Genomic DNA, 16,685 nt, shown 5'->3' with positions numbered 1-16,685 from the left:
GGTCTGGAATCACATGTAGGCCAGATAAGGATGGTACCTTCCTTCCCTGAAGAGCCTGTTAGTCAGCTAGATGGGGTTTCCTCCCTGACAATCAACAATGGATTCACAGTCACTATCAGATTTTTCATTTCAGATATTTCTTGAATTCAAGTTCTACCATCTGCCATCGTGAGGTTTGAACCCAGGTCTCTGTATGAACAGTCAGTAGTAGTACCACTAGGCCATCACTTCCACCTGCCCTCAATTAGGACATAACTACTTCCAGATGCTACTGTTCTTGTGGTGAAGTGGTAATATTCCTACCTCTAAGTCTAAGGACTCAGTTCAAGTCCCAACTGTACCAGTCAAGGATGTAATAGTGTCTCCGAACAGATGAATTAGGAAAATATCAAATTCATGATGCTGAGTAGGCTCTTGTAGTGCAGTGATAGTGTTCCTGTCTTCTGAGCCATGACCTCTACATTCAAATCTCACCACTGCAGAGGTGCATCATCACATATCTAGGCAGACCTGTGTTTCACATGTGTAGATTTAGGACTGTGGTGGAGCAGCAGTAGAATCCCTACCTCTGAGCCAGGAGGTCTGGGTTCAAGTCCCTCCTGCCACAGAGGTGTATCATAACGTCTCTGAACAACATGATTAAAAAATACATAATGTTGATGGTTTATGAAGTTGGCATTTTTTAAAGTAAGTATTTCAAACAACTGGGTTGTTGTTCGGGGCAAGTGTAGCTAATCAACAAAATATGACACCCAGATCAGCTTCTTCTGATTGGATTATGGCTTCAGTTAATGGTTTGTTGGAATTTGACTTTCAATTTCTGGAAGACTCCATTGCTAGTTTTTTTCTCAAAAATCACAATCCAAAATGATAATTAAAGCACTGATTCAAATACAACACCTTCAATGTTTAGGACTCAGTTGGCAACTGAATGTAAATTGACATTAACTGTGCTGAATGAATCTCAAGATCTGAATTGAAACTACTTTCCCAATTAATGGTTTGAGCTTTGCATTTTAAACAGATTGATTTACAAGAACAAATGTGCAGGAGGAGAAAAGCTGAGCGAGGCAACAAGGACAGAACATTCCTATACTTCATACGTTTTGTGCTTAACTTGTTCATCACGATTTTGTTGACTGGAGCTTTTTACTGCATTTATCAAGCAACTGCAACATCCCAGCGGTTTCAGCAGAAGGTCAGTGCATCCGCACTGTTGTTCAAGTTACAGAACATTGGATAACTAGATTACAATATAATTGCATTGAAAGTACAGCACAGAAACAGACCATTCAAGCCATCTAATCTACGACAATCCCTGTACTCTATGTGTGTTTTCACTTACCCTACCTCATTTAATTCCATCCACATATCCTTCTCTATCTTTCACCCTCACATAGTTGGTAAACTTAATGCACCCATGCTGTTTGCCACAATTATTCCATGTGGTTGCAAGTTTCAGAAAGTGTTAGAACATGTTGGCCATGAATGAATAGCAGAGCAGACTTGATGGGCTATTTGGCTATAAGGGACCCTGATGGTTTAATTGATCACTAGGGAGGTTATAACTGACCACTTGGAAAAGCTCAAGATAATTAAGAAGACCCAGCACAATTTTCTGAAAGAGAAGTCCTGGTTTATTAATTTATTGGAATTCTTTAAAGAAGAATTGGTGGTTGATGAACTGGTGGCTCGGTGGTAGATTTCTCGCCAGCCACACAGAAGGCCCTTGTTCGATTCCCGACCAATGCAAAATGTTTAGTGGCACAGTGGCTCAGTGGTTAGCGCTGCTGCCTCACAGCGCCAGGGATCTAGGTTTGATTCCACCCTTACGTGACTGTCTATGTGGAGTTTGCATATTTTCTGCATGCTTATGTGGGTTTCCTCCAGTTGGTCTGGTTTCCTCCCACAATCCAAAGATGCGCAGGCTAGGTGGATTGGCTTTGGTAAATTGCCTGTCGTGTTAAGGGATGTGTAGGCTCAGTGTAATAGGCATGGGAAATGCAGGGATAGGGTGGGATGCTCTTTGGAAGGTCTGTGCAGACTCGATGGATCGAATGGCCTGCTTCCACACTATAGGGATTCTATGTAGATCTGAGTAACATGTGCTGTGGATAAATAGAACCCCATTGATGCATTGTACCTGGGTTTCCAGAATGCATTTGGTATGGTGCTGCATAAAAGGTTATTGCACAAACTAGATACACATGGGTGTAAAATGCGAGTGTGGAGAGAATATTGGTGCACAGAAATGGGTCTTTTTCAGATTGGCAGGATATGATGAGTGGGTTCAAGCAGGGTTCTGTGCTCAATTTGTTACAAGTTATGTCAATATTACAGAAAAAGGAATAATCCAGAAACTACATTTAGAGTATACACTGTTTAATATATATCGACAACGTTTGAGGTACATGTTCTAAATTTTTCATTAGTATCAAATTGTGAGAGTTAACTCTTCAGAAGAAAGGTCACAATTAAGACATGAATGATATCTGACGTTTAAAAAGCAGCTCACCATAATTTCAGTGAGGTGATTAGAAACTATTTGCTCCAAAACCCATCATAGTAGCTTTGAGAAAGGATTGTTTTTCCCAACAGTTAGGATGGAGTTGAGCTATTCCAATCTCGACATTGTATAAAAATATTATTGTAACAATAATATTACATTGTTGCACATTGAATTTACGTACCCAGTAATACAGTAAATACACATTCAATTGTATTAACCACACTGATGAGGATAGGTAATTCTTGTGGCAATTAAAATTACTGAGAAGTATTTAATAAAAAAGTAAGCTATGGTTAAATCTTGAAAAAGTGTATTAGCTTAGCAAATGTTTGCTGTTAGTGCAAAGTCAAAGATAGCACTGGATTATGTTAATTAATGGATACAACAATCAACATTTTTCAGTTGGAAAAGCTCAATTTAATATTAAAATTGATGAATTTTCTAAATGCCAAATAATCATTAACAGAGCATAATGAGAATATTACCAACCTAACGATGAACAAGAGGAAGTTATTGGTCTTGAAATTCATGGGCTTGTGAAGGTTGGTACCCAGTTGTAAATTTGGTGGGAGTGGGAAATGTGCCATGTTGTATAAATTGTGACATTTACCTTGGAGGAGATAAGTGCTTCTTGTGCTCACCGCCCAGGTTATTTTGTAATTGCATCGGTGTGTGGGGCGTGGTGGGTGTGACCTATCTCACCAGTTTCACTGTAGGTAGCAAAACAGCAATATAGACCTGTGTGAGGCTATCTAGGCCTATCTACAACATCAATATGGTCTAATACCAGCTTTCAGACCAACAATCAAGGATAGAGTTAATTAAGTGCCTGTGTAGAACAACCCACTGTGTTAAAAAGTCCTGGTCCAGAAATTCAAAACCAGGGGTAAAGCAGGGTAAACTAGCACATCTGGATGAAATCTGGCCCTTCAGTATGAGGCCATAGTGTATACCTTTTATATTTATAACCCAGTCTACTCTTTTTTTGTCTAGGGGAGTGGAAGTAAGGAAATATATTTTGTCACCGAATTCTTCATGGAATATCTTCCACCCATTGTCATCTCCATTAGTAATATTCTCCTGCCATTCCTATTTCGGATAATTGTCCGATATGAAGAATATCCACCAAACACTGAAATCAATTTAATATTAATCAGGTAAATCTTATTAAATGATAAATTAGGCACAATATTTTAGTGATATTGTGTCTATTTCCAGTTTGTCGCTCATTAAATGGAAGGTCAACAGTGCTTTAAGATTAATTTTATTAGGCTTCATATATTGGGTTTTTTTTCCAGAGATTGGCATAATTTTCTTCCCCAGTGGACATGAAATAATTTTACTTCAGTTGCTTTTAATGTTATAAAGTTGTTAGCTTCTCTAAGCTGGTGTTATATTTGGCAGAGAACAATCTGCAAATTGAAAAAAAACACAAACTTTGCTACATTATCATCCACTGTCAGTATAAAGGGATGTTTTAATGTCTGGACTGCGCCTGAAATAACTCAAGCATGAACCTCTCTATCATTATTGCTTGACTGTATGGTAGATCTTGTAAACACCTTCATGTAAGTCAAACATATCCAAATGTTTATTCAATTTTGAATCGATTTTGAAGTTAAGTCACTGCTGTACCTTGATCAATGTGACAATCTATTGTGGTATTATTGATTAATGAAGAAGTATTGGAGAGGATAATGACAGTCTTGCCATGCTATTCTTCAAACTATTGCCAAATGGGGAGATGGTGCCATAGTGGTAATGTCACTGGAGTATTAATCTGGAGGCCAGGGCTATTGCTTTGGGATTACAGGCTAAAATCCCACCATAGCATCAGGCAGAAGTTAAATTCAATCCATTAAGGAAAATCTGGTGTCAGTAATGGTGAACCCAAAACTCACCTTCATAAAATCCCACCTGGTTCACAAATGTCCTTTTAGGGAAAGAAATCTGTTGACTTCAGACCCTCAGCAATATGGTTGATTCTTAGCTGCCCTCTGACATGGTCAATCAATCACTTCAAGGGCATTTAGGGATGGGGACCAAATGCTACATCAACATCTTATGATAAAACAATTAAAAAACAGTTTGATGGGTCTTAGTTTTAACTTTTCACAGAGATGAAAAGCCCAAGATTTGCTTCTCTAGGCTGACACAGCAGTGGACCTTGCACTATAGCTCCTCATGTGCTTCTTGGTGTGATGAGAAGAAAATATCTGGAATACTTCCTCAGTACTCTGTTGCTGTTTGTTCTCTGGCCTTGAAATGGTCAGATGAGAATCTATGCCATGCATTTTTCCACACTTACACAATTATCAATGCAGTATTCTCATTCAGCACTTAGTCAACATGTAGTCTGCTAGTGCATAAACTGACAGCTGAGCGTAGAATCTCATACAAATTTAGCATCAGGTTGTAACATGGTAGATCATTGGCTTGCATTGCAATACCATCCTTTGTAAAAACTAGAGCATCACATAGATAGTTAAGACCTGAACTGATAGTGGGTGATGCGATATAACTTACAAACAGGAAATTGTTATGTAGCGCCCTAATGCTCTATTTCAGAAAGCTGGGCTGTGAAGGATAGAACTGGGGCCTAATCGCCACATTTAAGGTCTCATTAACATAGATAGATATTTCAAAATGTATCTCCTGACCTAATGACCACAATTTTCAGCAGGAACACAAGAAAAGCTTTCCTTAATGCCCACTGCCTTACTACCATGAAAAACTCATGCACTGTATAGAACAGCAAACACAATGAGAGGATGAGAAGGAAGAAAATGTATCTGGGCAAAAATAAATAATCGCTGTGATTTATAAAATTTCTATATCTTTAATTTTCTCCGTTCATTTCAATTCAGGAGTGTAATCTTAAGATTAACCAATCTAAGCATGCTGGTATTCTCCCTGTGGCAGCACATCACCTGCTCTGACAGTGAAAGTAAAAAGGATTGCAAAGCCTGTGGCCATAGCATACACTATCAGGTGAGTGAGGAAGAGATAAGAGACATCAGTGGTGGATAGTGTCTGATTTTGTCTGCATCAGAGATTGTTATAGGCAGGAAGGGGAATTTTAGATATGCCATTCCTCACTGGATCACGATGGCAGCAAGTTTGCCAGAGACACTAACCTGAGGGTGTAAGTACCATTGATTTTTACATCACCCTCAGGTGCCCGAAAGTGCTTTACCATACATGAACTAATTTGAATATGCAAGAATGTGAAGCCAGTTGGCCTGTGGACAAGAAATAAATAGGCGTCTAATTAATCTGTTTTTTCCTCTGGTAGCAATCATTGAGAGAGAGCCATTGGTTATGACATGGTGAAAATTCCCTGCCCTCTTTAAATTATGCTTTGGAATATCTACTGCACACTGGTAAAGGGAGACTTATCTGAAAGACAAAAATCTCCCATTGTGCAGCCCAGATCACATGTAGAAGTTTCTGTGTCACTTCAGAATCACAGAGGTGTCTTGCTGCAAAAGGATGCCATTCGACCCATTTTGCTTGCACCAACTCTTAAAATAAGCGTCATTTCCCAAATGCCAATTTTCTTTCTTCCTATACCCCTACACATTACTTTTACCCAAATACTCATTCAATGTCCTTTTGAATGCCTCAATTAAACCTGTCTCCATCACATTTCCAGGCAGTGTATTCTGTATCCTAGCAACTTGTTCCGTGAAAAAGTTTTTCCTCACTTCACCCTTGCTTCTTTTGCAGAACACTTTAAATCTACGCCTTCTTGTTCTTGTTCCTTTCCCAAGTGGGAGCACTTCCTCTATATTTACTCTATTCTTCCTGCTCATGATTTCGAAAGCTTCCATCAGATTTCCATTAGTTTTCTCCTCTCCAAGGAGAATGGTCCCAATTTCTTCAGTCTATCCTTATTGAAATTTCTCATTCTTGGAACCATCTTGTAAACTACTTATTCATTCCAAGGTGCTCACATTCTTCCGATAATATCATACTCAGAACTACACGTAGTACTTATGCTGAGGTCTAAAAACTTATTTAAGTTGCTCTTAGAATCTATGCCTTTTAATAAAGCCAAGGTTACTGTATGCTTTACTTGCTGCACTCTCTACTTGTCCTGCCACCTTCAATGATCTCTGCACATATGCTCCTCCACCCCCCTTAGAATTGTACTCCCCGTTTTATGATCTCTTTCAATGTTCTTCCAAAGCAAAATACCAATATGTATCATATCAACAGCGTTACCCTCTTTGAGCTTTTCTGTTACCCTTCAAAACAAAACCCATTAAGTATGTTAAACATGATTGAATATATCAATCAATCTTCTAAAGAAGATCTATATGTACACATGCTACCAAATTTAAAAACTGGCACTTGGAGTAATTTTGGGTGATTCATTAGAAAGAAGGTAAATAAATAATGATGACTAAAATTATGAACATAAAAATATTCTGAAGGTAATTGTTTCTGACCAACCTGTTACTAAACAGATACACTTCTCAGAGAACCAATCAGAGTTGCTGTTTGTATGTTTGCTGATATTATTTCTGTTTCATCCTCCAGTGTTGGGAGACAAAAATTGGACAGGAAATGTACAAGCTAATGTTATTTGACTTTCTATCTTGCATTGCTGTCACCTTCTGTGTGGAACTTCCAAGGAAGTAAGCAATTTAAAAGATATTTCCATGTGCAATAGAGCTGTGGATTGAAGTGATGCATGACAGATATCTTAAATTAAGTGAAAAATTATGTTAGAATAAAAGGCCATAACTTACTTCTACTGATGGTATAACAGTAACATTACTGTGCAAAGTTAAAATTCTCATGAAAACAAAGTAGAATAAGGTTAGAAAACATTCCTTTTTTTATAGGGAATGGTTAGAATAGAATGCCCCTGAAAGCTGTTAAGTAAAAACATGAATTATTTTAAGTGGAAATGTTGTGATAGTAAAAAGAATATTAAATGGATAGCTAGCAAAAGAATACTACTGCAGATCTGATGGGCTGAATGACCTCTAAGTACACTGTAACATCCATCATTATTATAAAGCGGCATAACTGCCAGTTACGCATGAACACTTGGACTGCAGTGGTTCAAGGTGTCAGCTCACCACCATCACCTTCTCAAGGACACTGAGGGAAAAGGGCTATCTGCTGGCCCATCCAATGATGCCCACATTCATTGAGTGAATTTTAAAAAACATCATGAAAAACACATTAGTTTTAAATTTCAAACAGATTTCATTTGCAGTTTAATATGTCTGTCTGTTCAGTTCAAATAAATGTATTTCTATGTTTATTCCATCAAATGTTATTGTACGTGAGCTGTTTATGTGTATCTGCCTAGACCTGAAAACAATGGGTAATATTTCTTTGCACTGAAGCAAGGGAAGAGGCTACTGAAACATTTTTTTCCATTGTTTAGATTCATCGTCGAGCATGCTCCCTTTAAGTTAACTAAAATGCTGCAGAAGCAGCAATTTCTGGTTCCAGAGAATGTTTTGGATATTGTTGATGGACAAACTATTGTCTGGATTGGAATGTTTTATTCTCCGTTACTGCCTCTTCTCAACATCATCAAGTATTTCATCACCTTCTATGTAAAAAAGGTAGACTTGAGAAAAATAAAGAAGTCGATAGCTACAATGTTTTTATTTAAAGATATTCAGTCGGTAATAGCTTATGTTAGAACTCAAGGCAATTTCCCACCTGTGAACCTGATCCTTTGGAAACAGTGAAAATTGGAAAGAAAAATGTCTGGTTGCTTCATTTGTAAAGAGCCTGAGCATATAATCAGATTAATTTTGTACGCGTTTATCATGCAAACCCAATTAGCATATTCAAATCAGACTCCCACCTGCTTGCTCTGTTCCTGTGGAAGCCTCAGGAAAAAGTAGCGGGAGGGACCGAGTGATAAAGACAGGACTATCCAATCCCTGCAGGGGGAATAAAGTGAATGATTGCATATTAGCACAGGTGAATGTTGACCCATTAACTGTTTTTGTGTATATCCTAAACCACTGAATAAACTGGAACTTGGTGTCAGGTTGTTCTTCCCACTGCAGGAAACAAAATTGATGTTTAAATCATTGCCAATCAGAGCATATCGCTGTCCTCCCTCCCTGGTAGCCTCTTACAGGCAATTCTTGTAGGCAGGAAAACGTGGATGTGTTTCTCTAAACATCAACAATGTTTAGAAGACTCACCATACAGTAACTCACCACCATCCAACCTTCCATCTTACGTTCCAAGGCGGGGGTGGGGCACTCTGAAACATCACCGTCACATTCACCACGTTCCCTGCCACTCAGTGAATCAGTCAAATCCAGTCCAAACAGCTGAAATGACAATACAGCACATTGCAACATCCAACCCTTCCATGAATGTTTTGTATTGATAGGGAAACAAAAGTTAGGCCACTTTTATAATACTGCATTCAGTTCTGGTCTGCTATAGGAAAGGTGCTGTTAAACTTGAAAGGGTGCAGAAAAGATTTACAAGTAATTTGCTAGGGTTTGAGGGTTTGAACGCTCAGGAGAAGCTGAATAGGCTGGGTCTACTTTATCTGGAGTGATGGAGGTTGAGGGCTGATCTCATACAGGTTGAAAAATCATGAGGAGCATGGATAGGATGAACAGAAAAATCTTTTTCCCAGTGTAGGGGAATCCAAAATTAGAGGGCATAGGTTTAAGGTGAGAGGGGAAAGATTTAAAAGGGACATAAGGGACAAGTTTTTAACACAAAGGGCTGTGGTTGTATGGGATGAGCTGCCAGAGGAAGTAGTTCAGGCTGGTAGAATTACAACATTTAAAAGCATCTGACTGGGTACAGGAACAGGAAGGATTTAAGAGAGATATGGGCCAAAGCTGGCAAATGGGACTAGATTTATTTAGGATATCAGCACTGACAAGTTGGACCAAAGGGTCTATTTTCATGCTCTACAGCTTAATAACTCTAAGAAACAAAATTACATCTCTGCAGTGTCTTTCATGATGTCAGGTTTTCTCAGAAGTTGTTGCAACAAGTTAAAATATTTTCTGAACTGCAGTTAATGTCGTAAGGCAGGAAATAACATTGCAGCCAGTCTGTGTGCAAAGCTAACACAATAGCAACAGGAAAATGCCAGAAAATCTGCATAGAACTGGGTAATGGTGAATAGCTGATACTTGAAATGTAAGATATCCAAATGCAGTTGTATCTTTCATAAGCACAGATTTGCTACTTACTTATTGCCCATTTCCTCTGTGTTGTGGAAGAAAGTCAGCCAATGAAACACCAGTCAGTGCTTGGGTTCAATGGGTTCTCTTTTCGATTTAACCTGCAGCATTCTTTGTACAACTACTGTCGTCCTGGAAAAAGACTGTTTCGAGCATCCAGCTCTAAGATTTTCTTTCAGTTGGTATTGCTGTTTGGACTGGTTACAGCAATTGTTCCTGTCAGTGTCAACATAGTGACGTAAGTATCGCTGCGCAAGTGGGGAAAGTTTGTACATCCCTTTTACTGTTTCTGGGAGAGGGAATTGGCCAAGGAGGGACTTGGGGAATGTCACTGTTCTCAACAGAGAGTGGATATTGCCTCAATGGGCTAATGGTGCACTCTCTGTGCCTTAATGTCTCTATGGCTCAATTATTGTGACAGGCTTTAATTTTAGAATACCTCGTAATACGAGGAATAGTTATTTGCTTTTGTGCAGTAATGCAAAGCTGTTTTCAGGCCTGGAGTTGGATTGACTAGAATGTTTTATGCAACAAGAGCAAAATGCTTCTCTGGACGTAGACAATAGAGTCATAGACTCATACAACTTGGGAACAGACCCAATGGTCCAGCCAGTCAATGCCAAACATAATCCCAAACTAAACTAGCCCCACCCTTCTGCTTCCAGCCCATATCGTCCCAAATCTTTCCTATTCATGTATCTCCCCAAATGTCTTTTAAACATTATAATTGTACCCACATCCACCACTTTCTCAGGAAGTTCATTCCACATGCAAAGCACTTTCTGTGCAAAAAAAAATGCGCTTCATGTTTTTTCAAAACCTCTCTCCCCTCACCTTAAAATGTACTGTCCAGTCTTTAAATCCCCCTTCTTGGGGAAAAAAAAACTACCATTAACTCTGACTATACCACTCATTTTTTATAAATTCTATAAGGTTGCCTCTCAACCTCCTACACTACAGTGAAAAAAGCCCAATGTTATCCAACTTTTTCCTATAACTCAAGCATTCCACACCCAGCAACATTCTGGTAAATCTTCTCTGAACTCTCGCCAGCTTAACAATAACCTTGCCATAACTGGGCAACCAGAACTGGACACGGTACTGCAGAAGAGGCCTAGAAGTGAGTTAGAACCACAGAACCATAGAAATGATAGAGAAGGTGCAGAAGGGGGCCAGGTGATGCATCTTGTCCATGCTGACCCAAAGACACCCAGCTGCCCTTTCCAATCCCATCGTCCTGCACACAACCTGTAGTTCTGCAGATTACAGCATTTAAGGTGCAGATCTAGGTACTTTTAAAAAGTGTCTAGGGCCTCCGCCTCCACCACCAACTCAAGCATGAATTCCAGACACCCACCACTCTCTGTGTCAAAACATTTTTCCTGACATCCCCTCTAATCTTTCTGCCACTTAACTTGAATCCATGACCTCAGGTTCTAAACTTTCTGCGAAGGGAAGTAGGTTCCTCTTGTCTACACTATTTCCATCCCTCACAATTTTGTAGACTTCAATCATGCGGGGAGAGTGCAGGGAAGTGGAGTTGAAATGCCCATCAGCCATGATTTAAATGGTGGAGTGGACTCGATGGGCCAAATCGCCTTACTTCCACTCCTATGTCTTATGGCCTTATGTCACCCCTCAGCTTTCTCTATTCCAAGGAAAACAACCCCAACCTCTCCAATCTCTCCTCAACACTATAATTCTCCAGTCCTGGCAACATTCTGATAAATCTTCTCTGTGCCCTTTCCAGTGCAATTCCATCCTTCCTGATGCATGATGAAAACTGCTCACTATACTCCAAACCCCAAGTGCAAAAATGACCTGCTGAAAAGATTGGCTATCTCACAGTTTGCCAATGTCAGTGTTGTTGAGCAAGACATCTCCTTGACTGAGAACCAATTTTGAACTCTTTCTGGGAAAAGTTAAAAAAAAAGTAGACATTTGTGGGTAACTTTATTCAAAGTCAGCACTCAGTATTAGTGCTACCTGCAAAATCCAGCTGTTGCTTTAAAAGCTTGGTGGCTGATGCAGGTGCTACAGTAAATAAACATTTCTCAACTTTATCCCTGACATCCATCCCATACCACCCCCATACCCCGATTCCTTCCTATTTTTCTCTCAGTTGAGGCAGCTGCTCTCATGTGGCCATTGGCAGACCTCATCGTTTACATCGTCTGAATTACCAACCTACACGTACAACCCATAACAGTGTGTCAGGACACTTTCCAATAATGAATCATATTCAAGGGTTAAGTGAACTTGGTGCTGTTTTTGATGAGCCTCCACAATTTGTTGCTGTTCACCCCTGTGATGCTGTTTCTGATGGCAATTGTACAAATCTAGCTGGTTTATAAGAAAGCACTGAAAAGGCTCCATGCCACTGTTGATTATTCCTCAGGGTCCATCCATCCATGTCTTGTGGACCATTTCAATACTATGAATCAGCTTGGGACATTATTCCTGCAACAGTTTCAACGTTCCCAATAGAAACACAGAGATTTTTGAAGTACATCGTATCAGAACCCTTTATCCTCTTAGTGATCACCATTTTATGGTAAGGATTGCATTGCATTACAATCGGAGAATTTGTGATTCAGAAACAAGATTGTAATTTGACTTTTGAAACCATACATAAAACAAATGAGCAGTCCAGTAGAGATTTGTGAAACTACAACATATTCCTGCTTTTTGATGGTGCAGTGCAATTGTACAAAACATATGATACAATTTAATAATTTTAATTAAATCTTAACATATAATCTTACATTTGCAAGTGCTTATAATGAGAAAACTAACTGCCGTGTTTATTTTGATAAACAATGAGGAAGTTAACCCTTGAAGGGTAGGTTATCAGCAACTATCCACGAAGAATTATTCATTTCTTCAGAAAGGTGATGGAGAGATAGCTGGAATTCCTGTACCACATTCTCCTAATCCCTCCAATAACTGGGAAAACCATCACAATGACAAATCAAGTTCACATTTCAGGCTGAAGTATGAATTACTTTTCAGTGTTTAACTGCAAATTTAGATAGAGCTAAATATATCACAACATAATGTAATAATATTGCACTTCAGCCTCAGTAATCTTCCCAAAGTAGCAAATTATTTTGCAGCTCTCAAGAGTTAATTTTCACAACTCATGCATTGATTTTTTTGGTCAATGTAAACAAGTTTATTTTAGCTGCATGAAATTTCGCCTTATGTTGTGATATAACTCCAGTGTCGTTGCTAAAGCAGAAGACTGAATAAAATGAGATAACAGGTGATAGAGCTGGGTGAACACAGAAGGCCAGGCAGCATCAGAGGAGCAGGAAAGCTGACGTTTTGGGTCTGGACCCTTCTTCTGAAGACTGCATAAAAAATCTCAGACTGAATAAAAAGCTGTGTTTGAGCTATTGGTCCATTTACCTCCAAACCTCCTATTCATGTATTTATCCAGATGCCTTTTAACTGTTGTAACTGTACACACCTCCACCACTTCATCTTGGCAGCTCATTCTATACAGGCACCACTTTGTTCTTCATTGCTAGAGGGACGGAGTTCAAATATAAGGAGGTTATGCTGTGGCTGTATAAGGTGCCGGTGAGGCTACACCTGGAGTATTTTGTACAATTATGGTCTTCTTACTTGAGAAAGGACATACTGGCGCTGGAGGGGGTGCAGAGGAGGTTCACTAGGTTGACTCTGGAATTGAGGATTGGCTAATGAGTAGATATTGAGTAGGCTGGGACTATACTCATTGGCATTTAGAAGAATGAGGGTGGATCTTATAGAAACATACCAAATTATGAAGAGAATAGGTAATGTCGGAAGCGGGGAGGGTGTTTCCACTGGCAAGTGAAACTGGAACTGGGGGCATAGCCTCAAAATAAAGGGAAGCAGATTTAGGAATGAGTTGAGGAGGAACTTTCTCCCCCAAACGGAATACCCTGCCCAGTGAAGAAGTTGAGGCTACCTTGTTGAATGTTTTAAAGGCAAGAACAGATAGATTTTTGAATGGTGAAGTAATTGAGTGTTTTGGTGAGTGGGTGGGTAAGTGGAGCTGAATCTGTGCAAAAATCAGCCATGATCTTATTGAATGGTGGAGCAGGCTCGATGGGGCAGATGGCCTACTCCTGCTACTATTTCCATGTACCGCATGAAAAGCTTGGCCATCAGGCCCCTTGTAAATCTTTACCCTCTCACCTAAAACATATGCGTCTGGTTTTAGACTCCTCAACCCTGGGAAAAGATCTTGGCTATTACCCCTATACATGCCCCTCATGATTTTTAAAACTGGGGGCAGCATGGTGGTTGAGTGGTTAACACTGCTGCCTCACAGCACCAGGGACCCGGGTTCGATTCCAGCATTGGGTTACTGTCTGTGCGGAGATTGCATGTTCTTCCAATGTTTGCGTGGGTTTCCATCTGGTGCTCTGGTTTCCTCCCACAGTCCAAATTTGTGTAAGTCAGGTGAATGGGCCATGCTAAATTGTTCACAGTATTCAGGGCTGTGTAGGTTAGGTGCATTAGCAATGGCAAATAGAAAGGGTGGGTCTGAGTGGGATGGTCTTCAGAACCCCTGTGTGGACTCGATGGGCTGAATGCCTGTTTTTACACTTCGGGGATTTTATTATAAAGTCATGATTCAGCCTCCAGTATTTCGGGGAAGAAAGCACCAGGCTATTTAGCCTCTCCCCAAAGCTCAAACCCTCCAATTATGGCAACATTCTTGAAAATCTTTTCTGAACCTATCAACAACATCTTTCCTATAGCAGGGAAACCAGAATTTAACGTGGTATTCTAAAAGTGGCCTCACTAATGTCCTGTACAGTCACAATATGACATCTCAACTCCTATGTTCAACGAAGGCAAGTGTGCCAGATGACTGCTTCATCACCCTGTCTACCTGTGTCTCCACTTTAAAGCAACTATACACCTGCATCCTTAGGTCTTTTTGATTAGCAACACTCCCCAGGGCTCTACCATTAGCTGTATAAGTCCTGCACTGATTTACCTTACCAACATTCAAGATCTCGCATCTATCTCAATCAAATTCCATGAATTGGTAAGATTAGTATTACTGGTATTACCTTTCTATTAAATCATCATTGAGAGTCAGGTAGCCACTACCTTCATAAATATCATGTAAAGAATATAGTTAGGACATTCAAATATGAAAAGACATGAAAGCTTAGCATTTTTTTTGTTCTTCTTTTGTTCTTGTGGAAATTCCTTTTAAGAATCTGCAATATTCTTTGTGGCAAATATATATGGTTTGCACAAAAATTTTAATATAATTTCCTCCACTTTTTTTCTCTTTGCAACAGTATGGTGTTGACAACTTTGGTTTCTTTGGTTCAAATTAACAGAGGCACAATTACTCAACTGAAAAAGCATTTAATGCTGGTAAGCTTTTTCTTGCATTGATGGTTGTATATTAAATCTCAGTAAAGTAAGCTGGGTTTGTCTGGCTCCCTCACTCATTTATTGCACTTTATCAGATTGATATAAACTTAGTACAATGAAACAGACTCATAACTTCCAAACATATAATTGCAAGTTATCGTGAGTTTGATGACGGTGGATTATTCAAAAATTGATTTCAATTCGTTAAACAAGAATAAATCTTAAAGAGGATTTTATTTCAAATTAGATGTTTTTTTTTTAACCATCAGACCTAGACCCGAAATGTCAGCCTTCCTGTTCCTCTGATGCTGCTTGGCCTGCTGTGTTCATCCAGCTCTACACTTTATTACCTCAGATTCTCCAGCATCTGTAGTTCCTAATATTTATGATCAAATATTTTATTTAGAGGCTATGTCTCCCAAATTTGTTGATCCTCAGTTTGCAAGCTACAAACATGTAATACCAAATGATTCTTGAACAATTTCATTTTGAGACTTGAGTAGTTCTCTCCTTGAGAGATGCAAAGAGCTGAGATTTAATGAAGGCCATTAGGATTTGCACAATGAAACATTGGTGAATTAAAAATTCTCAGTGCGGGAGATTACAGAATCTTTATCTTTCATCGTTCAATACATTCTTAAACCAATGTGAAAACTGTTCAGAACAAGTTTGCATCAGTGACCCAACTATTGAAACAACTATCATTCCAAACTATGAAAATTACTTGGCAAAGGGTGAAAATAACTTAAATGGATCAAAGCCATTTGTTTGAAGCAAAACAGTGGAAATTTTCTTATGTGCTGCACCAGATAATGTGTTAGCAGTCTTTCCTTCCCTCTTTTAACTCCATATTTTATTGAAGATGCTTGGAGGTAGTAATGGCCTGCTGGTAAGGTCTCTTGAAAGTAACAAGACTTCTCACAAAAATGCAAAATGTGAATAATTATGAACCATCTGTTTTATTAGACAGGGAAGGATAAACGATATTTGGTAAAAAAGCTATCTTCACGTTCTCAACATCCACAACATGGTCCTTTTCGAGATAATTCTTCTGAAAGTGCCGAAAGTGACACTGTATCAACAGCTGGACTTGAAAGTTTCAACAACAGAACTCATTCGAGCAGAATATCTGATAATTCTCTGTTTCAAGAGAACTTACACAATTGAAAGAAGGACCAGTGTTGTTTAATACATCCTACTGTTAATGAAAATAATCTATGATATCTGATAGGCTCTCCACTGCCATACTGCTGAAAAAGGCCATCCCAGAATATGTGCATGGTTGGTCATGTTCTTTTGAACTTGTGAAACTAATTTTACATGTAATAAATTCTGACTGCTACAAAATGCAACTTTGTTCAAGAAAAGGCAGTAAATATTTGTAAATACAAAACAGTATTCTTGAATTAAACACATTGCACTGAACAGAACATAAATTAATTTTATGAGACATAGTAGAGTATTCTTGTTTTGCTGAAAAACAAAAACAAAAACAAAGATGCTCAATCTACTGAGATCTCGCAGAATATAATCAACAAGGGTTAAAATATAATCTCTTCTCCAGATGCCTTATTTTGTTCAACTTG

The 16,685-nt window shown here is 39.0% G+C and overlaps 1 protein-coding gene across 3 annotated transcripts in view; it reads left to right on the top strand.

Moving 5' to 3' along the window:
- LOC125463718 (transmembrane channel-like protein 7) overlaps positions 1-16,685 on the top strand; it is a 38,791-nt gene extending 22,106 nt beyond the window's left edge. Inside the window, exons 7-15 of one of the 3 annotated variants that reach the window (XM_048555332.2) lie at positions 1,025-1,198; positions 3,503-3,666; positions 5,377-5,500; positions 7,055-7,152; positions 7,917-8,100; positions 9,816-9,946; positions 12,107-12,262; positions 15,021-15,099; positions 16,066-16,685. In XM_048555332.2, coding sequence (XP_048411289.1) covers positions 1,025-1,198; positions 3,503-3,666; positions 5,377-5,500; positions 7,055-7,152; positions 7,917-8,100; positions 9,816-9,946; positions 12,107-12,262; positions 15,021-15,099; positions 16,066-16,266 — 1,311 coding nt within the window. In that variant the 3' untranslated portion in view covers positions 16,267-16,685. The remainder of the gene's footprint in view (positions 1-1,024; positions 1,199-3,502; positions 3,667-5,376; positions 5,501-7,054; positions 7,153-7,916; positions 8,101-9,815; positions 9,947-12,106; positions 12,263-15,020; positions 15,100-16,065) is intronic. The other 2 variants (XM_048555331.2, XM_048555333.2) reach the window with 2 other exon arrangements.

This window comes from Stegostoma tigrinum, chromosome 22 (genome assembly GCF_030684315.1).
Source record: "Stegostoma tigrinum isolate sSteTig4 chromosome 22, sSteTig4.hap1, whole genome shotgun sequence".
Classification (NCBI taxonomy): Eukaryota; Metazoa; Chordata; class Chondrichthyes; order Orectolobiformes; family Stegostomatidae; genus Stegostoma; species Stegostoma tigrinum.
Note: the sequence above shows the minus strand (reverse complement) of the source record. Positions and strands in the feature narration are given on the sequence as shown.